The sequence below is a fragment of the Protopterus annectens genome, chromosome 9.part0, assembly GCF_019279795.1.
Source record: "Protopterus annectens isolate FY-2018-M chromosome 9.part0, PAN1.0, whole genome shotgun sequence".
NCBI classification, from domain to species: Eukaryota; Metazoa; Chordata; order Ceratodontiformes; family Protopteridae; genus Protopterus; species Protopterus annectens.
Genome location: NC_056743.1, coordinates 269,497,658 through 269,524,892, shown reverse-complemented (window position 1 = coordinate 269,524,892; position 27,235 = coordinate 269,497,658). Strand labels below are relative to the sequence as shown.

Below are 27,235 nucleotides of genomic sequence, written 5' to 3'. Positions count from 1 at the left end.
CTTGAGCACTAATCCAGGCAATCTTTTTTGGAAAAGGTTCCTCAGCACCCTAGTGGCAGGAGTGTGCGGTTAGAACTTGTCAGACTGAAGACTGCTGGAACAGGTCTCAGTTTTGAGGTTTTTTTACTGCTTAATTGGGTAATTTGTTTACATCAGGTTGCTCGTTTTCTATTGTTATATATATAAAAAAATTGCACTTTATTCAACTGCTTTTACTGTAATTGTGTTTCGTCCCACTTTATTACCTTATTTTGCTTGTGCTTCTTCTTAAAAGTACTCAATTGCATTATTATGCTGCAGTTATTACTGTTTGGTAGTAGCCTGATTAAATTGTAACTGTTATTCTAAGCCTTTTGGTTAAAGCACTTGGGCTTCAAATCAGTTGTTTTACATTAAGAAGGTTTGTGGACTGCATTGTTGTGGCAGGACAGGTATCTTACATCCTTCTAAGTTGGGAATTGCTGATTGAACGCTCAGTGTCTGTTATTCTAAAAGCGCATTGGTTCTGGTTTAAGCTCTTGGGCTTCAAGCCTGTTATTTTACATTAAGAAGGTTTGTAGTCTGCACTCTTCTGGGAGGAGAGGCTAGATTCCGGACTTCTGAGCTGGGAATTTCTGGTTAAAGGCTTATTGTGCCTGCTTATTTGATCTGTTTCTTTATGAAATGTGTGCGCCTTGTTTGCTATAGCTCAGAAGTTAGTAGTTTATTGGCCATTTTGGGCTAATTTCTATCTCTTTCATTTTCCTGCTATAAAAACCGCATTGTGCAGTTTTGCACGCCGGGCAGTGAGGGTTGGCTAGGGTTAAACTATTCCTGGCTCCACAAAGTCTGCTCTTCAATTTTTCCCTTGGAACTAGACAAACTTTCAACTTAAGCACTCAAACCATTCATTTGACAGCCCAGCACTTGCTCAAAACTCATAGCAAGCACTAATTAACCCTAGCACTAGATCCCCTAGGACAAGGCTCTCTATTCGTCCCTACCAGCTAATCAGTAAAACAGCTCACTTTACCTATTCAGGCATGTCCAAAGGGCAGTTTCAGATGTACTCTCCAGTCCAACTGGTGAATCTGGGCATTTTGAGGCAATGTTACAACTGCCTCATGTACACAGGCAACCCTCTCCTCCTACCACCAAACACTAACATATGTGAGAGATGCAATTATACAGCCAAACTGGAGGCAAAGCTCTCTCAACCCAAGACTGGAACTGATAGTCAAGAGGAGAAGGAAAATACTTGTAACACACCACCAGTCTCACAAAGACCTACTAAACCAACACCGGCAAATAACACACATAAATACAAGAAAACATACTCGGAGGCTCTAAATAAAAATCTGCAAAAGCAACAGAGACTTCCAAAGCAGACACCCAAGCAACCTCCACACCCCATCACAAACCATGAAACACATACTTCACATAATCAGTGTGCCACACAATCACAGCCCTTAAGGCAAAATAACATACCCAACACACTAGTAATAAGTGACTCTATAGTCAGGCACACTGATGTCCCACTAACTAGGCTGGACAAAGAGAAGTTTACAGTTAGCTGCCTGTCGGGCGCCAGGATCCGCCACATAACACAAGCACTCAGGTCACTCCAGAAGTACAAATACTACTCTGTCATTGTCCATGTTGGTGTGAATGACCTGAGACGTACCACCCTGGACTACATGAAAAGAGACATGGAAGAGCTCTTTGATCACACAGCCCAGGCAGGTATGACCCTGACCCCGAGAAGCATCCTGCCCTGACCAAGAATGAAGCCCCAGTATAAAGAAAAGATTATCAATTTCAATAATTGGCTAAGATTCTGGTGTCACTCAAAGGGGATCCAGTATATGTCCACCTGGGATGACATGCTCGACAAGCCACGTTGCTTTGCAAGAGGTGGCTTGCACCTGTCACCCTTAGGCTTTCAAGTACTGGCCAAGGCTTTTGCCGCCCCCATAGTGCCTTTTTTAGGCAAGGTTCAAAAGACAAACCCACCACCATAAACAGCAAAAGTAACCAAAAACTGAGGGTAATGCTACTCAACGCCAGAAGTCTAAACCTCAAAATGCATGCACTCAAGGCACTCATAGTATGGAGAACATCGATATCTGTGCAGTAACAGAAACCTGGTTTAAGGCTCCAGAGAGCACCCCAGCACTACCAGTCTATAATTCATACCATACTTTCCGGCCAGAGAACCCGGACCGAAACCCAAAAGGTGGAGGTGTATCCATATTCATCAAGGATACCCACACCTCCAGGTTAGTGGCACAGCACAATGCTTCAGAGATCATCCATGTGCAACTAACAACAGGCAAAACTGCAATTCAAATTGTAGCTTGCTACAGATCACCCACCATGACCCCCATTGTGCATTTCGGGAGACACAGGAAAATATGAAGGTCCTACCAAATGTCTTAATATTGGGCGATTTCAATTACCCAAACATTAACTGGGAGAACTACTCAAGCACTAACTCCCTTGCCCAACGCTTCCTAGAATTTATAAACTCGAATGCCCTGGATCAACTGGTCAACACCCCCACCAGAGGTGACAACATATTGGACCTGGTCATCACCAAAATGGGCAACCAGTGTTCTATACATGCGGTCAAACCCTCGCTGGTTAGATCAGACCATAGACTAATCATTCTGGATATCCGCATTCCACCCCCACCTGAAATCAAGGAAATCACAATGAAAAACCTTTCAAAAGCAAACTTCATGTTACTTAAGACCGAGGTGGAAAGGTTCACAGCCCCCATACTAAAGGACAACACTGTCCAAGTTGCTGAATCCCTTACAAAGGCACTCTATGAGCACCTGCAATAATGCATGGATCGTGCTATCCCAAGCAAAACCAAGACTCACTCCTCCAAGAAAAGGAAATCAGTCTGGTGGACCCCTGCCATAAACAAGCTACACAATAGGAGGAGGAAACTAGTGCAGAAAAGAGTAAAATCCCAAGAAGGAAAGACATCCCTGATCAGTATAAGCAAGAAACTATGATCCCTCATAAAATCATCCACAGCTAGCTTCGAAAGAAAAATTGCCAAGAACTCCAAAGATAACCACAAAGCATTCTTTAGCTATGTCAAGGACCTAAGTGGAAACTCTCAGATCTGCTCTGAGTTACTGCAGAATGGCACAAAATACACTGAATCAACTGATATTGCCAACATTCTGGCAGACAGAATTACTGCAAACTTCACCCCCCTTTCACCCCCTAAATGGCCCATAACCATACCAGAAGGATGTAGTGCCCCGGCAATCACTGACACACAGGTTAAAACAGCCCTATCCACAGCTAAAAATACAGCTTCAATGGGAGCAGATGGTGTCCCAGGCTGTGTCTTACACGAGCTCCAAAATGGACTAACCCCTCACCTAAACACATTGTTCAAACTCAGCCTCTCTACAGGCTACATACCCATAGAGTGGCACACAGCAATAGTTATCCTGCTTCACAAAGGTGGAGCCAAAACGGACTCGGGGAACTATCGCCCTATAAGCCTGACTAGCCTGGTCTGCAAGGCTATGGAGTGCATCACCATGGAATTCATTAACAGAGACATTGGGAACCTTCAAACATTGGACCCTACCCAGTTTGGCGCTGTTAAGGGCAGATCATGCCTCCTAAACCTGGTGGACTTCTTTGAGACAGTTACCAAGGCTTTAGATGAAGGAAAGAAGGTCCACACAGGCTACCTAGACCACGCAAAGGCTTTCAATACCATTCCCCATTCTGGTATTATAGACAAGCTCACCAGCCTGAACATAAACCCCTACGTCATGAGATGGGTTGCCAACTGGCTCATGGACAGAACCCACATGGCGAGAGCTGCAGGATCTAGGTCCGACTCAAAACCAGTTACAAGTGGCATCCCCCAGGGCTCATTCCTGGGACCTCTCCTGTTCGGTACATACTTCTCAGAGGTACAAGGAAACACAGGAGAACTATGGCTGACTAAGGTCACAGACGACTGCAAACTGGGGGCCATAACTGACTCTCCAGCTGATACAGACATCCTCCAGAAGGGCCTCACTGAGACGGATACCTGGTGTCAAAATCATGGCCTCAAGCTAGATGTCAAAAAGTGCATAGTCATCCCCTTTGGAAAAAACAAAGTACCTGCGAACTACCACATACGTGGTACTCCCCTAAATACAGAAAATGTAATAAGGGACCTGGGGAACCAAGTAGATAGTAATCTCTCCTTTGATAATCATAATGCCAAAGTGGTTAGAAAATCCTTCAATGTGGCCCACCTAATCACAAAAGGGTTCGTACCTAGAACAAAAGAGGTTATTGTGCCCCTCTACTCATCAGACCCATCACAGAGTACAACACCCCATTTGGGATGTACCTTACAAGACACCTGCAACAGCTGGAAATACCACAGAAGTACCTCACCAAGAGGATTACTGGCCTCAAACATATGCCCTATGCAGCCCGACTGAAGAAACTCCAGCTGTACTCAGTTGCATATCGCTTACTCAGAGGTGATCTCTACCTGACATACAAGGCCATGTCCAACCCAGAATTCATGGACATGCTCCACCTAAAAAATATAAATCCCCAAGAGCCACAGGCTCTAGGGATCTAAACCTCACCACAATGATAAATAGGACGTGCAGGAGAGATAGATTCCTGTCCCAGAGACTCCCCATGCTTTGGAACAGGATTCCAATCTACATTAGGCAGAGTCCCTCACTAACACTCTTCAAGAGAAACCTTGATGAGTGGATGGGAAACAGAAAATTTACCCCGGAGATCACTGCAGTGGCTCTGCTGGACACAGGCACAGGGAAGTAATGGCTCTGCTGGACCGAAGCACAGGGAACTAATCTAAGGGGGCGGCGAAAGCCAACACATTCTGGTTAGGCTTATAAATGCCCTCGGGCAGATAGCCTAGTACTTACCTATGAACCTATAGTTACCAGGATTTGTGATTGGAACACCCTTGCGTGACATTACTGCAATAGCTGTTTTCTGGGCTTCCGGAATGCAACTGGTGGAGATGCTTGCATTAGACAGGTTATGTAGGGGTTCAGATATGCCATATTTTGAAATTTTATCAGGCAATCCGCTATGTTACCTGGGCCTAATGATAAGGTGGTCTTTGCTTTTGAAAGGGCAGAGAGAAATTTTTCCATGCTAATTAAAGACAGTAACTAGGGCTGTGAAATTTATGGAACAGCTTAAACTGTGGGTGGAGCAAAATTTAAATTAAATTTGTCAGCTTAGATATTATCTATTTCCTTTGGGTCAGAGTATGCAGTATCACTGTGAATTAGCTCTGAGCATTGTTTGGTATTAGTTCTTAAATTCCGGTCATAGTTACATCTACTGTTAGTTTCCATGGCTACTTTAAATTCATACTCAGCTTTGAACTGCTGATGGTAAATATCAATATGGAAAGGTAAAGATCGATACCTGAAATAAGTACATTATGTGACAGTGTCGGAACACATCTTCCTGAAAATCAGCTAAAAAACTTCAAACGGTTTTAGAGATATGGTCCTATATTACTTAGTACCACTACTAGGTCTACAGATGTATTGGGCCCACAATGTTTTTTTTTTTTTTTGCCATTTAGTTCTCACTGAACATATACATTTGACTTTTACTCTGGCTAACAAACTCACAAACTAAACTATTCAGTTAGTGTGTTTTATCACATCGACTGAAAAGGCTATATTTGTTTCAGAAAAAGTAAACGTGTCATTTTAAATGTCATAATTAAAAACTCAGGGCTTCTTGTCTTGTCTTCGGAACTGTTAGCTCAGGAAGTGTATTCTACTTATTATTCCAATGCTTCATTGTGACAATTTCGTATTTAAAAAAAAAAGGTGGCAGAGTAGAAAAATTCAGCTTTATATGTGGGGTCAAATTAAGATCAAGACTATGACAGAAACCAACAAACTGCAACATCTCCAACTTTTTAACTTAATGTGTAGCTAGGTAAAGTACAAAGTTCTCTCTAGATTAACAAACAACAAAAAAAAAAACTTTCAAAAAGAAAAACATATAACAAATACCTTTAATTACAGATATCTGGGGACTTGCAAGACGGCTCCACACAAATTAACAGGTTAATTAGAGCTCTCCTATTGTAAAAACTGCAAATGTGAAAAAAGACACTTAGGCTAGCAAATAAAATATAATTCAGTTACTGGCCTGTAATTATACTGCCTGAATGCCAGCAAAGAAGACATTTGAGGAAAATCAGAAAAATCAACCAAATAAATGAAAAGACAAAGCTCTAGCCGGGAAGAATACTGCAGCTGTTCAAATAAAAAGTTCACGTTTCAACTTTGGTAAAGGAAGGAGACTGCTTTCCAATAATTTAAAGGAAAATAAAGGTATTCAGAGGTATTTAAAATAAGTGAAACATTGAAGAAATATATACAGTCAAATAAAAGGCTGGAAAAACAGAAAGCTTTACCTAGCAATGCAGAAGAAATGCTAAGACTGCAAAAATCAGAGTATGAAAAGACAAAAGGCTGGTTGAAATCAAGGTATCTCAAGAAGACATGTTCCAAAAATAGCACATCTAGAAGACAGAGAACAGAGAAAACCTGAGATTGTCTGCTGTACCACAGAAACTTGAAGGAAAAGACTGTATTAACTTTATGAAAGTACAAATAAGAAATTGGGCTCGTGTTTCACAGCAGAATTTGTTAATTGAGAGTGCATATTGTGCATGCTCCAAACCTGGCCACAAGAAATGAGCCAAGACATATATCAGTAAATGTGCAATCATACCAGCAAGAAAGAATTGCTCCTGAGAAAAATGAGGCAGAAATGAAAAGTATTAAAAACTCGGAACAACAACATGTTTGTGGAAACAGATAACTCACTGTAGACCAGGCAGAAGAAAAGCAAGTTTATCCCCTCAATCAGGCATGACTGAGATTCAAGCTGCTGTATCTACCATCTTCAGAACATTTTTTTCATGGAGGATCAAATACATTTTTGGATGCAGAATAAGCTAAGCAGGAAAAAATGTTTAACCAATAAAGACTGCTCCTCATCCTTCTAACAGTAATACATTGCAGAGACAGACTCTACCAGTACAAATTTTTCCATTACTCCAAAGGAAAATGCATGGGTTACAAAAAAGGGAAACAACAAGAATAACCAGGAGTACACTACATTTGAACCACAGACTGGTGTTGGAAGATAGAAATTACCAAGAAGAAGACCAGCAACACTGTGAAATTACTGAATAAATGACAGATTATACAGCATCAGTCCCATCTAAAATTAAAATGGTAAATGTGGCTGTGCAAGAATAAGTGGATGAGAAAGACTGAAATGTTATTGATTGTGTTAAATTGGTGGGAGGAGTGCAAAAGCATATATCCCACTTTACGTTATGAATGTTCAGAAGGACACAGAAGGGGCTGAATAAGTATATATATATATATATATATATATATATATATATATATATATATATACTTTTTTTATTAATAGTTATATAAAAGGTTGGTTTGTGATATAATTTGCACATTATAAAGTAAAGTAGTTTTGTATAGCGTGCAAACAGGGGTATTTTAATTGTGAGGTGGGGGAGTCTTATCAGTGACTGCAGTATATGCTAAGGATATTAATGCAAGAAAGTAATTTTTCTTAGCTATAATGTACCCAAGCTTTGCACTATAACAAGGTAAGAAAAGCTGGAATGAAAAAAAGGTAAAGATAATATGGTATTGTGATACCATGCACGTGGGAAGGGGGTGGAAAAGTGCACTGATCACATTATACATAGAATTAAGATAGTCTCCCTTGTTTTTCAGGGATATAAATCTAGGTAAATATCCTTAGTTTCAGCTGTAGACAACTATTTGTAAGCAAACAGGTTTCAAAATTAAAGCAAAATGATGGAAGGCATGGAAATGGTAGTTTTCTTGTATTTGTAACTTCATTAGCTGTTGCTTCCATTAGCAAATTTTCTCAGTGGAAGACAAAATGTGTGTGGGAAAAAATAGCCAGGGAATTGTTATGGCTAGGCTTGTATAGGCCCTACGGTCAATAGCCTAGTACCAACCTATGAACCTACATTTGCAAGCAATTAATCATGAGAACTCTTGGAAATTTACAAAGATTCTTCCATGCATCTTACATGGAGACAAGCTGTCTGCAGCTGCAGGCAATTAATTATGAGACCTCTGAATGCTATATGCTAAGAGTAAAGTACAAGTAACAGCATAGTCAGCATTTAATTACGAATTGGAGTTCAGTGAGAAATAAAAGAAGCTTAAAACTATGGGAGAGGAATAAGATAAATAAGTAGTTGCCTCCCCAACAGCCTTACTAGTATAATGCATTTAATATATCTTTGCGCTGGGATGGGAATGGAGATTAAAAAAAAAAAATAGACAGCAATAAAGCTGTAATGTGCTTTAGCATGGATAACCTTAACTTTAGAATACGTAATGCCTGTGGGTATAGATGTCAATTTGGGGCAACTGCTCATATCTGGAGGGGAGAAAATATACATAGTTTTATGTATTTGTTGTAAGTGAAAGGAAGATGGAGGTTCTGAAAATGTATTAAGTTTTTACTGTCCTAGTGTTTTCATGGAAGCAAAACGTCGTGAAAAAGGTGATATAGGTTCAAATGGAGATGAGAAAAAACAACTGCATAAGTTATCTGCCTACCAAACATTAGAATTGTGCATGTAATCTAAAGATGGAAATACACTTTCAAAAGAACTATTATGTATAACAGGTGGGAGCAACAGTTTTCTCTCATAATAGCTAACCTATCCATATTATCATGGAATGTAACTGGCCTTACTATTTGCTCTTTATGTATATTTGTACTGAATGTCATCAAGTATAGGGTGGAAATAGCAATGTTGTCAGAAACATATCTGGATATAAATGAGCATGTTGACTTTGACAAAGAAGGAATTTCAAGGTGGACCTTCAGCAGAATATCATGGAGAAAGGAAAATGGAGTAATAACCCACTGCTAGAAGGACTCCTATAGTCATAAAGGAGGAAAAATTCAATAATGGCAGATTTCTGGTAGTAAGATTTTATTGGCACGGGAGGAGAATTACACTGTCAAATGTTTATATTCTATCTAAAACTGCTATTATGGATCTTAACACAATTCTGGGAAAATAATCACTTTCAGCAGTGCATGTTATTTATGAGTGGGCACTGGAACTTGATTTGCAACAGTCGAGATGTATCAGGGGTACGTAAAAGGAGACATACAGCAAATGAAGACAGATTTCTGAAGAAATGTATGCGAATATTTGGTATGGAAGACATTAATTCAGTAATAGGTACTCGGGCAGAATTATATTATCCCCTTAAGGTACTGGGCTAGACTGGAGATGTATTTTATTTCACAAGAGCATGTTCATGTAATTGAATGCTTTGACATGCAATAACAATTCCAGATCATGCAACACTAAAAATTAAGATAAAGATGCAGGACAGTGAAGTAAAAATGAGACACTGGCACTTTCCTACTTATCTGTTAAAAAGAGATAAATTTAAGGTATGGGTAGTGAAAATTATCTGAGAATTATTAGACAATATAGATATTCAAATGGAATAGCTAGTGAATGGGCTAAAATGAAGTTTAAAAATAGGCTAGAAAGAGGTATGGGCAAGGAGTAACAGGAATTATTTTAAAGGGGCTGACAAAGGTTAAACTACTGTTGGGGAATTTCACTGAACAGGAACAGTAGCAAATGCAAAATGCTACAGGCATAACAATGGAATATTAGGACAATATGCATGAGATTGCTGTTAAAACAACTATATATTGATAACTCCAGAGCACAAAAACATTTAACACAACTTAGGTAACAAAGTAAAAAGTGTTGTTGCCAGACTTGGGGAGAATTTGATAAGAAAAATAAGCAAAGATCCTACAGAGGTATTGGAGATATTTTGGAATTTTTATGAAAAATCATATAAAGAAGAGAAGTATGGAAGCCAAGAAAAGAAACAAATGAAAATATGAATACTTAATTATGCCAAGCTTAGAGGAAAATGATGCTCAATAAATAGTAGCTGCATTAGGAAAAGATGTGAGAAAAATGGTGATACATAAACAATCAACTGGAAAAGTGTTCAGAAACGCATAGCACTCTTGTGGACATCTGAACATTAGGAGAGAAGAAAGTAATAAAGATCTGGAAGGTTTTGTTTAAAAGTACTTTAAAAAGGAAGGGGGCATAGGAGCATCTTGAAAGAAAGCTCTGGAGACTATTACCCAAAGAGGGTAAAAACCCTTCAGAGCCATCTTCAAATAGATCAATTTCAATTTTAAACAAGGATTATAAAACTTTTGCATTCATACTAAGAAAATAGTAACATGTTGCCAAAACTGACATATATGGATCAGTGTGGCTTTGTGAAGGGAAAGCAAACATTTGACAACATTAACAGAACAATGATGATTCAAAGGGAATCTGAATATAAGAAAATGCCACTACTGCAGGTCTAGATACAGAGAAAGCATTTAATAGAGTCAGCTAGGATTTTATGAGTAGGGCAATGGTAGCATTTGCATTCCCCGACAGAATAAAAGGGTTAATTAAGAGGACATATGAAGGGTCAGAGTCAAGAATTAAGGCGGAAGGGTTTTTCTCCAACAAGCACTGTTTGAACAGAGGACCAAGACAGGAGTATCCTCTTTTCACTTTATTTGGATTATATTTAGAGCTACTGTTAAAGAAAATAAAGGGGTCACAAATTTAATAATATAAAGGGTATGGTAAACAAGAAAAGTTCGTTTTATTCAGAGATGGCATTATTTTGTACTTGAAAGATCCATAAATGGACATTTTGGTGATGTGGAACATTCTGAGTAAGTTTTATATCTCTTTGGAATACAAAATTAATGAAGATAAAACAAAGGCTATAATATAAGGCTATGGCAGTTAACTATGTACCCACTTTTATGAGGACATAATAAGATAAGTACGCATATGTATGGACTAAAAAGGATTTGTTATGGCAACTATGGATACGCGAGAAGAGAGTAGGCAAAAGATACTGAAACTGAGAGGCTCTTGATTATGGGAAATGTTTTAATCCCTTTAGTGTTATATACAGAGGTCAGCTATATTTTTACCAACCAGAAAAGTTATGGAAAATCATTTATAAAAACAGCTGAAGGAATTTATAATGGGAGGGGAAGTGAGGAAGAGATGAGTAGGATAAGTTGTTCGTTCTCACTGAAGGAGGTGGTTTAGGATTACCTGATCTGAAAGGATACTTAACAGATACACAGTAAAGCCTCATAAATAGCACATTCAAAATGTTATACATCACATGAAGACATATTTCAGAGATGAGGAGAGAGGAGGACTTTCTATGCAGGTCCTTAAGAAGAACAATCAGCATACAGAACATTATATCCATGGAGTAGCAGAAAGTACTCTAAGAATTAAGTCAACATGGGAAAGGATATTATGGCAATACGGACAACTGCAAGTAGGGATATAGAAAACAGGCAACATGGGTCTGGAATTTACCTAAGAAAAATGTCAAAGGGAATCTGAATATAAGAAAATGCCACTACCGCAGGTCTAGATACAGAGAAAGCATTTAATAGAGTCAACTAGGATTTTATGAGTAGGGCAATGGTAGCATTTGCATTCCCTGACAGAATAAAAGGGTTAATTAGGAGGACATATGAAGGGTCAGAGGCAAGAATTAAGGCGGAAGGGTTTTTCTCCAACAAGCACTGCTTGAACAGAGGACCAAGACAGGAGTATCCTCTTTTCACTTTATTTGGATTATATTTAGAGCTACTGACAAAGAAAATAAAGGGGTCACAAATTTAATAATATAAAGGGTATGGTAAACAAGAAAAGTTAGCTTTATTCGGAGATGGCATTATTTTGTACTTGAAAGATCCATAAATGGACATTTTGGTGATGTGGAACATTCTGAGATAGTTTTATATCTCTTTGGAATACAAAATTAAAGAAGATAAAACAAAGGCTATAAGGCTATGGCAGTTAACTATGTACCCACATTTATGAGGACATAATAAGATAAAGTACGTAGATGTATGGACTAAAAAGGATTTGTTATGGCAGCTATGGATACGCGAGAAGAGCTTAGGCAAAAGATACTGAAACTGAGAGGCTCTTGATTATGGGAAATGTTTTAATCCCTTTAGTGTTATATACAGGTCAGCTATATTTTTACCAACCAGAAAAGTTATGGAAAATCATTTATAAAAACAGTTGAAGGAATTTATATAGGGAGGGGAAGTAAGGAAGAGATGAGTAGGATAAGCTGTTCGTTCTCACTGAAGGAGGTGGTTTAGGATTACCTGATCTGAAAGGATACTCAACAGATACACAGTAAAGCCTCATAAATAGCACATTCAGATGGTTATACATCACATGAAGACATATTTCAGGGATGAGGAGAGACGTGGACTTTCTATGCAGGTCCTTAAGGAGAACAATCAGCATACAGAACATTACAGCCATGGAGTAGCAGAAATTACTCTAAGAATTAAGTCAACATGGGAAAGGAGATTATGGCAATACGGACAACTGCAAGTAGGGATATAGAAAACAGGCACTATGGGTCTGGAATTTACCTAAGAAAAATGTCAAAGGAACCTATGTACTGGGAGCAAATAACTACAGACAGAGAGAGAGAGATAACAGAATGGGATAAGGCCAAGCAAAAGTTTGGACTGCAGGTTAGAGACTGCCTTCCCTACCAGGGGTGGACTTCAGAGGCCAGGCAAAAAGAACAGAACAAGGCAATGCTAAGAGAAAGACCAGCACACCGGTACAGGTTTTAATTGTGTCTAGAACAGAAGCTGCTGTTAAAAAAAAATAGCAGGGCATGACAACTATAAGAATCTGTCAAATGAGATTAGAAAAGTTTGGTAAAATACACTGGAAAGGCAATTTACAAAGGAACAATGGAAGGACATCTGTATGGTTTAGGATTTTTGCTTGGAAGTGTTTGAATAAGTATTTTTATACCCTAAGCAGACTTCAGAAAATGCTTCCTCAGGTAGACAGCAAACGCCAGAAGTGTGATGTGAATGACAAAAGTAACTGAACATGTTTTTGGGACTGGAATGAGTTGGCAGATTAAAAAAAAATCCCTACAGAGTACTTTAGCAGACATGCTGAGGTAGCATATGGTTATAACTAATGAAATTATTTTGAGCAGGAACGCAGGATCTGAATTCCCTAAAGACAATAAGATCTTAGTTTAATGTCACTGACTGTTTAAAAAGCAATCATGAGAAAATGGAAAAGAAAATCTAAACCAACTTTAACTGATGTACTGAATGTTATAAAGGAGATTAAGAAACTAGATGTGGGATCTTTTGAAAAGGAAAGGAACAAATTGCATGCAAGTAAATGGAATTTTGGGAAAAGCAAACACAGAATAATGTTCGGGAGTATGACTGAGGCATAAGCAAAGGGAGGACATAAACAATGTATGTAACGTTGGAATGAGTTAAACTGATGAAAATATATGTATACTCCAAGAAAAAACAACAGTGGAAATGCTTTTATTTCTTTTTTATTAGTGTATATATACACACACAAATACATGTAAGTGTGTGTGTGTATGGTATATATATATATATATATATATATATATATATATATATATATATTTATATACACACATGCACTCCTCTCACCCAGTACTGGATGCGCTCCTCACAGTCATGCTGCACCCAGTACTGGATGCGCTCCTCACAGTCATGCTGCACCCAGTACTAGATGTGCTCCTCACAGCCATACTGCACCCAAATACTACATGCGCTCCTCGCAGTCATGCTGCACCCAGTACTACATGCGCTCCTTGCAGTCATGCTGCACCCAGTATTATGTGCATTCCTCACTGTCATGCTACACTTGGTACTAGATGTGCTCCTCACAGTCATGCTGCACCCAGTACTGGATGCGCTCCTCACAGTCATGCTGTACCCAGCACTAGATGTGCTCCTCACAGTCATACTGCACCCAGTACTAGATGTCACAGGCTGGTTAATTACTGAACTTGACTCTGTCTGGCACTGTAAAATGCACTGTAATAATACAGTCTACAATTCTAGAAGCAGCTTCACACCATTGACAAGCACTGCCTTTAAATCACATGGTCTGTCAGGCATTTGTTTTTTTAACCATTGGTTTCACTGCATGTCCCACAATAAGGCACGAGTGGAATACAAAATATCAAACAATATTTTTTAGTCAGTTTTCTGGCACACAGTGCTGGGAACCCTAAATCTGTCTACTTAAGAATACTGGGCCTTGGCACAGCAGGAGCTAACTCAATGTTGAGAAGCAGCAGCTAATGCCAGCTTACCCAGTCTAGGAATAAGGTGGTAACTTGTTATGCCATGCCTTTTGTGAGTCTTGGCAGATGCACTTCACCTGAGGGCCAGGTACACACAACAGTGGGCATACAGGAAGAGCTGCATCTGGTAAGCAATGCATATTTACTCTAGTCAAGACATGGAGATGCACAAACACACCACTTCATTAGTTTGGTATTATGGTTGCCTTCACAAAGCAAGCAAATGGCAGGAGGGTAGACACAAAAAATATTTTTTTCAAGTTCTTCTCTGTATCTAAGAAAAATGGAATATGTTCCAGGATATGCTCTGCAAGGTCAAGCAGTATAGACAGACTGCAAGTGCACATATACAAGCAAGAGGAGTGCAACAAGATGCAACAGCAGTATGTACAGACAAAAAATACTTACAAATCATAGTTTTACTGTTCGTTTATACAACTATACCTTTGCTTTAACTGCCATGACACAAGCCATGCCTAAATCTCCACCTCCAATTACTGTCACTTTGCTGGCTGGTTCAACACTGTCCTGCACACCAGGCTTGGTTTGTGACTGAAGGTTCATATCAGACACACCTAACAAGTTAAAAAAAGACAAAAATGTCACTTCAAAATGAAACAATACAATTTGACATGCAGCTTTTGAGTAGCTCTTATACACTCAACATTTAAGTAATTAGTTTTCTTCTACATTTTTTCTGCAATTCTGTAATTTAAAAATAAGCTTGTGAACTGTAACTTTGAAACATGCTAATACATTACTTCTAATAAAAGAAGAATTAGAACATAATCACCTCCAGTGTGCTCTTTATATGCAATTAACATGCCATGCCTTCTCCATCACTACCTTTTCCCCACCCTTTTTCCAAATGTCTCTTTCCATGCTGAATTGCCGCCGAAGGGCTTCTTCTTATCATTCTGACAATCCGTTTCATGTCTCCTCAATCACCTCTGTGAGAAATTACTTTAGAAACACAGCTTTCTGGTGCAGAAGATGATTTTCAGACAGCAGGCAAGGTGACTGGCGCATGCTTAGCAGCCTTAGCACTGGAGGAGCCAGGTAGGGAAGGAGACAATTCAAGAGGCATGGCCTACTCATCTCTCCTGGGGGAAGAGGGTTGCATGCACTTGGGGGAAAACTAATGAAACAATTTCACCAGCAGAGACCACAAAATATCACCACCACCTTCACAGGGAAAGGCAGAGCCCGCCTAAGAGGAAACACTCTGTGGAGATGAGGTGATTCACTTTGCTAAGGCTCACTGCCAGTCCCCTTCTCATTGTTCTGTCAGATGCATGTCTGGGATACAGTAGCACAAAGAAAAATGACACCATTAAAGATGGCTATCTGAATGAAGGCCCTTCAAAGTCCACCCTCACCCCAGTGATGGGGAATTAATGGACCGACTGATCGGAAGGCGGCTGAGAAATGACTGACTGGACAGGGGGCAAAGAAAGTACTTTTGGAAAACCAGGGAGTAATCAGTCCCTAGAATATACTTTCTGTGCCTTCCCTTCATCCCTCTGTCCTTGGCATTCAGGATAACCCCATCAAATCTCCTTAATATGAATTTTTGTAACAATACCATGCCACACTTATCTCTCCTTGTCTTTAATTAGTACAACTCCAGGTCCTCTAGCGTCTGGTGATATGTTTTCTGCATCTGGAGTCTAGCCTCCTTAGGCTACACCCCTGCATTCTGTGTGATGTTGCATTCCAGTCATATTAAACACAGTCCCAGCTGCATTTCCTGCTCTTCTGACATCAGTTTCACTCCCTCAACTAATAATTCATACCAGAGGTTTTGTGAACTACGTGCAATATTTTGCAAACTTGTAAGCAGTGAAACTCATCTACCACCTTTCTGGCCACATGGCTTCAACCTTTCCTAATCTATCTTTAGACTCACCACCTTATCCCACTCCCCAATCTTCTACTACTACTGTAGCTATTTTTCTGTCATCAGTGATGATGATGAATATATTCTTTGTCCCTTCAGTTGTGTCTGAAGCAAACAAATTGAGTGTGCAGGACCAAATCCAGTGGTACTCCACTAATCAATTTTCTTATTCTTGATAGTAACATTGTGTTTCTCACCACGACCTCACCATAAGCAGATTTAAAAACTCTTTACAAAGCATGATAACATCTTTTTGAATTAACATAGTATAGCGTGACCTGGCATTTTACTGAAGGCCTCTACATTCTTAAACTGCTGACAAACATCTTACTTTTATAGCTTCACCAAACTACAGTCTAAGGATATACTGCACTCAATTTTACCTTCTTTTAGACTTTATTTGGTTGTGTTTTGTTTTTTTAACCTCACTTATTACTGTTTGAAATTTAATTTCTACAAGTCCACAGATCACAGTTTGCATCAAAGCAACAAATCAGTTAAGCTACTCAAAGGTTAGCCACTTCAGTCCCAGATACACACCCAATTACCTGCTCCCCCTGTTGATAACAGTAGGAGGACAGGCCTGGAATAAACGTGTAGTTTCCGATCCACTCTTCTATACTAGATTTAAAGATAGCAAGGGAAATGCTTTTTTTTTGTTAAGCTGGTTAGTATGGTGATCAATTGACTCTTTTCAGTCAGGACCGAGCTCAAGGAGAACATGCAATATGAGCTCTACAACTGATAATTGTACGGAAAATAGAAAAGACATTTACACAACTGTCACATATTCTTGTACATAACTGCACAGAAATAGAAAAGACATTTACACAATTCCTGTGATACAACTGTACAAAGCATAAATAGCATTATGCAGTACACAAAATGGTTATGTATAATATTTACAAATGTTATCGTTGAACTGGTGGAGTATAACACTTCAGAAGGCCAACCATTGTCCCTGTAGCACTTGCAGCTTGCTTTGCTGTCAAGGTGGATGTACAAGGATTTTTTTTAATTCCTTCATTGTTGAAATTGTTTTATTTTCTGAATGAGGGCCTAATCAACATAGCATTGTTCTCCTGACGACCACCTACAAGTCTGTTCCCTAAAAGAGAGTATGGGTATTAACATTGAGCAGTATCCTAACTTTAACATGTTGAATAGTAAGGAGTTTGTTCCAGAAGTGGGAGATTATTCTCTGGATGACATACATGTCACTCCAATTCTTATTTATGTTACAATGCCTATAAGTCACTTGATCTTCAATTTGCAGTATTACTGGTTTTACAGATAAAAAGAGTAGATCAAGCAGAAATGGTGAGTTTAAAGCTTTGTAAGCTAGGCACAAATCACCATGTTGGTATTGGAGTCTGTACAAAAATACAGGAGAGAGAGGGCAGGGTTTTTAGATGTTCTGGATAAGTTAGGGAGATCATACTTAATTTGTTTTCCAAAATGGATTACATGCTTGCATAGGTACATAACCAAAATCACAGTATATTATAATACGAAAATATGGGCCTGATGAGTAGAGGTTAATGATGACCTCTCTGGACTAAGAGGAGATGCCCTTAGTAATTTGCTGGTTGCGGTGGATGACCTACCTAATGACAGTGGATGCATGATGATCAAAGGAGAATTCATTACCCCAAAAGCTGCACTGCTCTCTAATTACAGTGTATTCTGTAAGGGAGTGTCATTTATACGACATATGTAAGTGAGAGGTCCTGTTTCCCAAACTGTACAATGCTACATTTTGTCAGTTAACACAGAGGAGTTAAGCTCCGACTTCTTAATGAGCTGCCTCCTGTGTCAAGGGTAAAGGGACTGAAGCATTCCACTTTAAATTGCTTACTGTGTGACTTTGAGCAAGTCACTTAACTAGACAGTGCTCCGGGGAAACAGGGAATTCAGGCTAGACTTCTTAATGGTCTCCTGGGTTGCATGCCTAGTAACTACCTAAGAATCAATGAAGCTATTCAGTTTTATATCATGGTCCTGACACTATGATACTGCCCAAGTTAGGTCTTCATGAAGGAGACAAGTGTATTCAAGAAGAGCTGATGATACCTCCAAGCTTGGAATCATCTGTAAATATAGTCAGTCAAAGGTCTTCAGTGATTTTGACATCAGAGAAGTAAATGCCAAACTGGAGTGGTCCCAGAACAAGAGCTATAGGGTACTCCACTGGTTATCCCAGGCAGCTGGCAAGCCAATTGGGTTATACAGAGATTTAGATAGAGTTTGACCAGTTTCTCAATGATTCCAGAGTGGGGTATAGTGGCAAAGGCCTTAGCCTAATCAAGGTAATCTGCGTGCAGAGAGTTACCCATACCCAGTACTTCTGTGACCCTTTCAAAGCACTCAACTAAATTTAATAGGCATAATCTTTCGTTGTAGGGACTGTATAATCATATCCATGATTAATTGTTCCATTATCTTGAAAATGACGCTGATGAGGTTGACAAAGTCTATAGTGTCCACAGTCCAAGATAGGGCCTCCTTTGCAGATGGGCAAAACTACAGATGTTCTGTAGGTGTCTGTTATATACCCAGTGGAGAAACTCCAGTTGAATAGTTTAAGAAGAAAGTCCAATAAGGGCATTTCAAACTGACCGAGAAATAGCCTGGTATATTGTCTGGGCCCACAGACCAGGTGCTTTTGGTACTGGAGATCATTTTTAGCATCTGTTCAGAGGTGTTTTTTGGGGGGAGGGGACTATGGACTGAGTACTTTTGTACTATGAAATGCGGAGGTGACAGGGCAAGAAGTTGGAGATGACTTTCTCTGCAAGGTTATTAGCTATATCCTCAGGATTTCAATATGTACGGGTATTATTCTGAAGTTCTAAACATAATTAAGATCATCTTGTGGTTATATTTCACTAACAGTAATTTTTATTGTACAATTAACTTTATAGAATCTGATCTCATTTCATTATTGACCCTTTAGAGGTTGATTTTAGCATGATGTGATTTTGTTATTTCTTTATGGTTGCCAGCTTTGTCCTTCTTTAAAATTTGTTTACAGCTAAATCCTATCAGACTGGCTTGTTTTTTAACTCGGAAGCTGTGAAGAAACTAAGAGCATAAACCTATGCAAGTGCTGAGATGGGAGTATAAACTTTTGGGAATACTTGAGTACCTTCTATATGGTCATTGAGGAGTTGAGGTCTGTTAAAGGATCACAAGTCAGTAGTAAGAGTGAAGATGTTGGCATTAGAGAAGGCTTTAAATATGGCAGGATTGGATGATGATATGTAGTGGGACTATATAATGAATATTACAGCACAGTGATCTGATTTGACCAATGATGATTTGACAGTGGGTGGGCAGCAGACAGGGCCTGTGGTGGTGAGGACAAGATCGAGCATGTTGGTGCCTCTAGTGGGGGAGTGTACTATTTGATCAAAAGAGTTTATACTACAAGTCAAAAAACACTGCCATATTTGTCTGTTGAGGTCTAGGCGTACCAGTTAATGCTGGTGGTAGTGGCGGTGGGGGGGCAGTTAAAGTTCCCCTAGAATGACTGTGTTTGGGTCAGTGGAGAGGGACTCTGGTTTATTAAGATATGGTTTCTGATTTGCAGGCGTCATGAAAAGGGTTCTTTAGTTGGCCAGGATGTGATATGAAGTCTTGTTTACCAGTACAAGGATTCAGAGGAGTTCAAGGTGATTAAGCTGGTAGTGACAGTGTTTTAGAAAAACACAGACATCACCTCCAGTATTGCTGCTAACTACACTTGTGGGCCTAAATGAGTAGAAGGCGGTATATCCAGGTAAAGAGAGTCTGTTGTCACTGCAGTGGAACTATATTTGAATGAGAACACAAATATCTATGTTTCCTTGAGTCAAAAAGGTTTCAAGGAAAGGCATTTTCTTACCTAGGTTCTCAGTACTGAATAGACCTACAACGATATTGGCCAGATCTGAATTTGGATTTACTAGGTTGGTAGCCTGAGCAGACTACAATTACCAAAAATGGATACAATGGGGTAGAAGATGTCTTAGCCAGTATGCAACAATACTGTGAAGACAGAGACAGGTGCAGTTCATCCCTACTGAAAAAGGCAGGACAGTCTTCCATCTCACTGCAAGTGGATATACAATGTACCCCGGAAAAATGATACTACTAACAGTAGATCTGGGAAGACATATGCATGTGTACAGATACCACAAGCATATGAACACAGTTTGCCTGCTCAGATATCACAACAGATCTGTGGACCACAGGCAGTCAAGCAAGTCTGCAACTCAACACATCACATAATGGGGGATTTTGAGGACACTCTGTCATGTAATTGTCATGCAGTCATTTTTTTCTGGGTAGATGCAGACCTTTCACTGCCCCACAGCAGAGCTTGCTATCACTAAATCTGAGAAGAGGAGAAAGGCAGGCAGCAGCTCTTGTGCACAACTCATGAATAGGAAAGGACTTTTATATGCGGGCAATCAAGTACTATGAGTCATGGACTGATTGATGAAAAGCTAGCCCTAGCACATGGAAGATTTCTATATCTCTCTGTGCAATATGTTTGTGAACATTAGGCCCAGTAGAAAACCAGATCAGATTAGACAGTAAACCACTTCTGGTCATGGATTTGTGAGAAGCCTTTGATTAAAAATAACAATTTCCCATGTGTGTGTGCGTGTGTGTGTGTGTGTTTATATATATATATATATATATATATATATATATATATATATATATATATATATATAATGTCCATGATTATTAGGGTTGTTATTACTATTATGAATATCATTAATCCCATTGTGTGCATTACTGTGTATTGATTTCATTAAGCCATTGTTACTGTACAATGACTGCATTTTTAATTCTTCATTCCAGCATTACTAGCATCCCTGCTAATTTACTCACATATAATAGGTCAGTGCAAAAAAAAAAACACTGAAAAGCAGAGTGTGTGAAGTCATGTTCAGTTCAAAAGAATTAAGTCAACATTCACTGCTTGCAACTTCCTGCTGAGCAGTGTCCACTCCAATCATTTTTTCTCCAGTAAAATTAAAAAGTGAATCTGGAAGTCCTATTGAAATTGGAAACTGGATCTCTTCTGAAGTTCAGACTTAAATCATCACGTCACAAAACTAACTCGGCGCATAGCGCAGTACGTTTTATGAATGTGATATATAGTATTTTCAAAGTGCCAACAATTTGAAATACTTTTAAACCATGAAGTTTCACAAATAAGACTGCAGTAATTTTAGAAGTTAAAACAGGCTGTAATTACGTAAGTAGCAGATGACAGGATTCTCTTGGGTAAGTATAGTAGGTATCTGCTTATTTCTCAGCTCACCAAAAGGAATGCAGAGCAACTAACACCACTCAAAATGAATGGACTTCACAGCTGGATATGTTAAATGGACACAATACATTTAAATGTCAAAAAGTCAAAAAAGTGGAATAAAATAAGAGGACAGTGAAATAATTTTAATGTCACAAATCTAATCCATTCCTCCCTCCAAACATATTTTTGTCAATGAGAGATGCACATAGGCAGACAGAAACAAGCAGGGTTTCAAAGGTCTGACATGGAAAAGAGTAGTGTGTTAACAGCTGGAATCTACAGCAGAAAGCAAAGACATGCCAAAAGTTGTCCATCCACTTTGCGAGGGACATGCACTGTACAGCCTTGTGCAGTCATTCATTCAGTCTTCTTTCTTGTGTCATACCAAGTCAGTAATCTGAACTGCACACAGTTACAGGCAGACTCTGAAAGAGCCTGTCTTGGGTATAGAATTGAGGACTGCTAGCCATGGCTCTGAAAGCGAAACTAAAACTGTGATATTGCATCTTGTTGACTCCAGAGACCTGTCCACAGAGGCAGGAAAAATATATATCTGCAGTAAATAAGAGGACTGCCAAAGATTAAAACTGGCCAAGTTCTGCCAGGCAGTTAAATGGATACTGGGCCAAGTGGACCACTATGGATTTGTGAATTATCATCTTCAGTTTTCTGGATTCTCTAGAGAATGGACACAGAACTCAAGACTGTTTTTCCAGGGATCACCTAGCACCAAATGTTACCATTACGTATTGTGATGCCCCATTACTGGCCCAGTAATCAAGAAGCCTCAATCCTCACCACTGGCAATAGTGGGGGACGTACACACTGGGAAGATGACAAGTTCACACACAGTGAAGTGCAATTTCCCTTAAGAGCACACAGAGGTCACAGTCAGCCTGGGGTTGGTTTCTCCCGCTTTCTCCAGATCCCCAATAAGACTCCTCACTGGCACAGCTATAGAGCTGAGATCTCAGCTGAGTGGCCAAGCCAAGACCTGCAGCACCCTCTCTGCCCAAGCAGTGCTTCGTGTCCCTGTCCACGTAGCTGACACACACACACACACACACACACACACACACACACACACACACACAGACACACACACACCTGGGAAAACTGGTACAGGTTCACTAGCTATGCCCCCTGTTGCCCAGACTATAAGGTAGTTATTACTGCCACCAGCCAACTCTATATCTACTTTAAGGCCCTTAACAAAGGGTGTCCAATCTTACTGTGTAATGTTACTATTAATCCAAATGTTAGTTTGACCAAGAACAAGGCTATTAGGAGTGGTCCACACGGTGTCACCAAATAAATATGCAAGTACTCCCAGAACTTAAATATGTCTCACAGTTATTAGCCACAATGAAAGGTTTAAATATATTTAATAAAAAAATAAAAGAACAAAAAAATACTTAGTAAATAATCACAGTTACATCAGAGTTCAAAATCACAGGAAACATTTAAAACAACATTGCAGGACAGTTTCAGATAAATAAAGAAAACATCTAAGCTATACTTCACTATATTCCTGTCTCAATCTAAGAGAAACTACTGTACCCTATTTAACTTACTTACAGAGCCAGGCAAGACATATGTTTTGAGTGGGTCTTCCAGCTGATGCTGTCAGGTCAAACACAAAATATAAACTGCAATACCTCTCTCAGAGAGTTTATAAATTAATATATCAAATATTATTGCTGGATTAGCTTGCAGGATGACATCACTTCTTGTCATCTAACTTTAGTTCCCAAGCTAAACCCCCACTGCTAAAAACTGTGAAAATCATAGCCCTCCAATGCTTGTAGCTGCTGGAAGACATAAAGCAGTAAAACACTTACAAGGCAATGCAGAAGCCCCCCTAGTTTTAGGCACCTGCTGCATTGAAACCATCTTTTAAGGCACAGTTATAAAATAATTTAATTTCAACTATTTTTTCTGACGTTTTGCAAGTTAAACCTCTATGTTCCATTTTCCACTGTTAAAATATATACATTTACTAGTTTATGTACATTTCTGTTCTCTTCCAGTAGGGTACACTATGGACACATCTCTAAGCGGAGTACTCTACAACTTCTCTTCAGCACACTTCTGTACAAACCATCTTATATGAAATACAGTTCTAATACATTTGTAACACAATCATATGAATCATGTTGATATTCACAAATGACATGATTTACAAAATTCCAGGTAGCTGTGCTGGCAGTACTTCTTTTTGACACACCTATATTAGGTGATTTGTAATTTAATGTATACTTTTCCATTTGCAAGTACAAGCTAGACTGACACACAGGATAGGTGGGCAATACCAGGCATTCTTCAGTTTGCAATGTACAAGTGCTAATGTATCACGAAAAGACAGAAGCAATTGTCCATGCTGACAGGATCAAGGACTGTTTTCCTGCCTGCTTTAGTATGTACAATCTGCATGGAAAGAGCAGAAATCTTCCAGCAAACTGGCACAGCAAGACTAAAAGTGCCTGGTTACACCTGAGAAGAAGCTGGACACTCTCTTTTGATAAGAAGTTATAGCACTCTTTACTATTAGTTTGCTGTGTCATTGACATCTGTCTTTAGTTATCACACTACAAAATCCCTGTATGTCTTGCTTTTAAAGAAAATCAAAATATAGTCTGTTATCATTATTGAATGAACAAGGCTGCCTAACATCTGTGGTAAAATGTACCACTGACACATGTTGAATCTTCTGGACAATGTACTGTATACTATTTTTTAATAAAATGGGCAAAATGCAGATGAAGTACAGTGGCACTTGAAATAAAATTCAAACTGCAATTGTTAACTCCATCCTTGACTCTACATAGAGACAGCATTGCTGATGTGAACAAGAATTCTCAGAAGGCAATAAAGTGAGTGCTTATCATATTGTCAAAAGAAAATTCTAAGGATGGGCCTCACCAGACATACATGACAGTAACCAAATACTCTTTTGGTTTAAAGGTGGCATAGAATGCAGACAGACAAGTACAGTTAGCAAGCATGTGTTACTGTGGATGGACGTCTTCTGCATATGCGGCTCTTTTAAAAAGAAACTTTCTCCTGCTAACTGGTATGGAATGTATATTGCAAGGAACTTCTGTCCCACTGCAAGACAGCAATGAAAAACAAAATGTATTGCAGTGATAATGAAGTCAGCATTAAACTATGGTAAGTATGCTGCCAGAAATCTTAAATTTAATGACTAAGTTGCAAGACATGAATATATAAGAAATAATTTACTGCAGTGATAATGCAGACATTTGCAGTACGTTAACCTGCATGAAAAGCTTCTAAGAACATGAACTGTTCTTGCAGCTGTATTAGAGCAAGTAAATCCAGTCTACAGAAACAAATGAAGGGTACCAACTCTTTCAGGATTTGCCAAAAGCACAGAATGGTATGCTGTTTACATTTTCTTTACATGCTTTGGTAGCAGAATAAATGAAGTAAAACATTATAAATTAAGTACTACCTTGCAAGTGTTTGTCAGCTGTGACTACAATGAAATATGCCTGTAAATCTTCAGATTTTCACACGATGTTAACTGAAAAACCTTACATATAAAATGCACCTCCCTTATTCCTTTGGCAAGTTTTAAAATATACCAACATAAAACAAAAACCCAGCCACTAAAAACACAAACACTATTAAACTAAAGAACCAAAACGGTAGAAAGTTTGAACCGAATCACCAGCCACAATAGGTTGAGTGCTTTTGTTCCTTTTTTATTGTTACACTGGAACTTCATCAGAAAATAGCATTCTAAAATCTTACAAGTATAAATAAGAAACACTACCCAATCAAATGTAAAATTAGCATCTGACATCACTTCCTTAAAGGCACCACTTTAATGCACATTTAATATTAATACAATAATTTAAGCTGGGAAGTGTGTCTGCAATTAAAACAGTTGCCATCTAAGTTCTTTATACTCTAGGGAAGAATTCATGTCATCAATAAAATCTACAACTTGGTCTAATACCAAACATCTAAAACCAAAAAAATCATGAAACACTATATTTAGCTAAGGCATTTTTAACACTGATGTTTTTCATAGCTGCTTTATGTTCTTATATGTGTTCAACTAGTCTTCTCGTAGTTTTGCCTATATAAAAACTTTAACAGGAGTTGCAAACTCCCAAATAAACTACACACACAGACTGACAGTTAAAAAAAACTTGGTTATATTCATAGTGAAGTTACAGTGTAATTCTAAATTAACTGAAGTATTGCTACTTGCAGTCAAGTACTGTGATCATAATTAAACTCTTCTGCAGACAAATTGTGTAAAACATGTGAACATATCTGTGAATTATTCCAAGAAAGAGCTATTCTCCTGAAATTACAAGGAACAAAGGATTATATTTTTGTAAAACTAATTTTCATCCAAATTATTTTATGATTATTCCAAATCCTCTTTGAGAGGGAATGTCACATTAAAAGTTCTAGACACTATTTTAGTAACATGAGGAGGACGTTTGTGGATATTGCTTACCCACAGCAGAACAAACAGTGTTTGAAAAAAACACAAGAATTACAGAAATCTGATCACAAATAAATAGCAGAGAAGTCAATGTACTGCTAAGAAAAATGACATGCATATCACTCACATCGTTTACCCTTAGATATGCCTACTTACATACAGATTTAAACATGAAGGGAATTGTAGAGGTACTTTTCTTCTAACAATACCAGACCCTGGGACAAGTAGTAGTGAAACTAATTGCAAAATTGAATATAGCTGAAGGTATGCCACAAAGATAATTTTATGCTGCTGCATCCAGTCAGATGGTCACCACAAGATGCTTTTGGTGGTCAGTTTAATTTTACAGTGATACAGACTTAAAGACGGATTTATTTATTAAAGTAGACCTGGTAACGTCTCTGAAAATAACAGTATCCATGATTAAAATAAGTTTATTTAATTCACAAAGCAAAAATATTTATTTAGAATTCTACCAAAAGGGAACACGACTACTTTGAATACTTATTATGATCTGCTTAGTTTGGGATATTATCACACAGTTTCCACAATATGTGGAGAATGTGTACATGATCAAACATTGATTTTACAAAATCACATCACAGCTAACACTATACTGTGGTGATGGTGCTGCGGTAGCGTTGTCGCCTCACAGTTAGACGTTGCACGTTCGATTCTCAGTTAGAGCGTCTTCTGTGTGTCAACATGCATGAATGGGCGTTCCTTCGTTTAAGGTTGTGCGTTAGGCCTGGCAAGCCAGCACGTAAAAATCTACTGCCAATCATTAGCAGACCGGAGTTCCGCTGTGGCAACCCCTAACCGAGAAAAGCCGAAAGACAGTTTAAGGCATCACAGCTAACACTATTCAGGCTTCAGCTTGAAAAATGAAGTGATATGTTTAGAAAATCAAGTTAACTTACTTAATGGTACCCAAGATATAACAAATCAAGCTTACTTTGTTACAAAATTATGTGTAAATTACTTAACAGTTCAAGGGCATGAGCTATGGGAAATGAGAGAACACTGACAGCGTGCTCCAATAACAGTGACGGAAGATAATTTTCATGTTATTTGGCATGAGAGAGCTATTATTATCAATACTCAGTAACTATAAAGTATGAGCACAGGATACTTAGTAATGCATTATACACTAGAAAGAAAAATCGGGGATGCAAATTGTAAATGGGTTTGTGGAAGTGTATATA

At 38.7% G+C, this 27,235-nt stretch overlaps 1 protein-coding gene across 1 annotated transcript in view; it reads right to left on the bottom strand.

The window, feature by feature from the left end:
• The window catches only part of LOC122811184 (ubiquitin-conjugating enzyme E2 variant 3-like), a gene marked incomplete at its 5' end in the record, with an annotated part of 386,567 nt that overhangs the window by 347,340 nt on the left and 11,992 nt on the right, over nt 1-27,235 (bottom strand). The window contains 1 exon segment of the mRNA XM_044082856.1: nt 14,778-14,908. Coding sequence (XP_043938791.1) covers nt 14,778-14,908 — 131 coding nt within the window.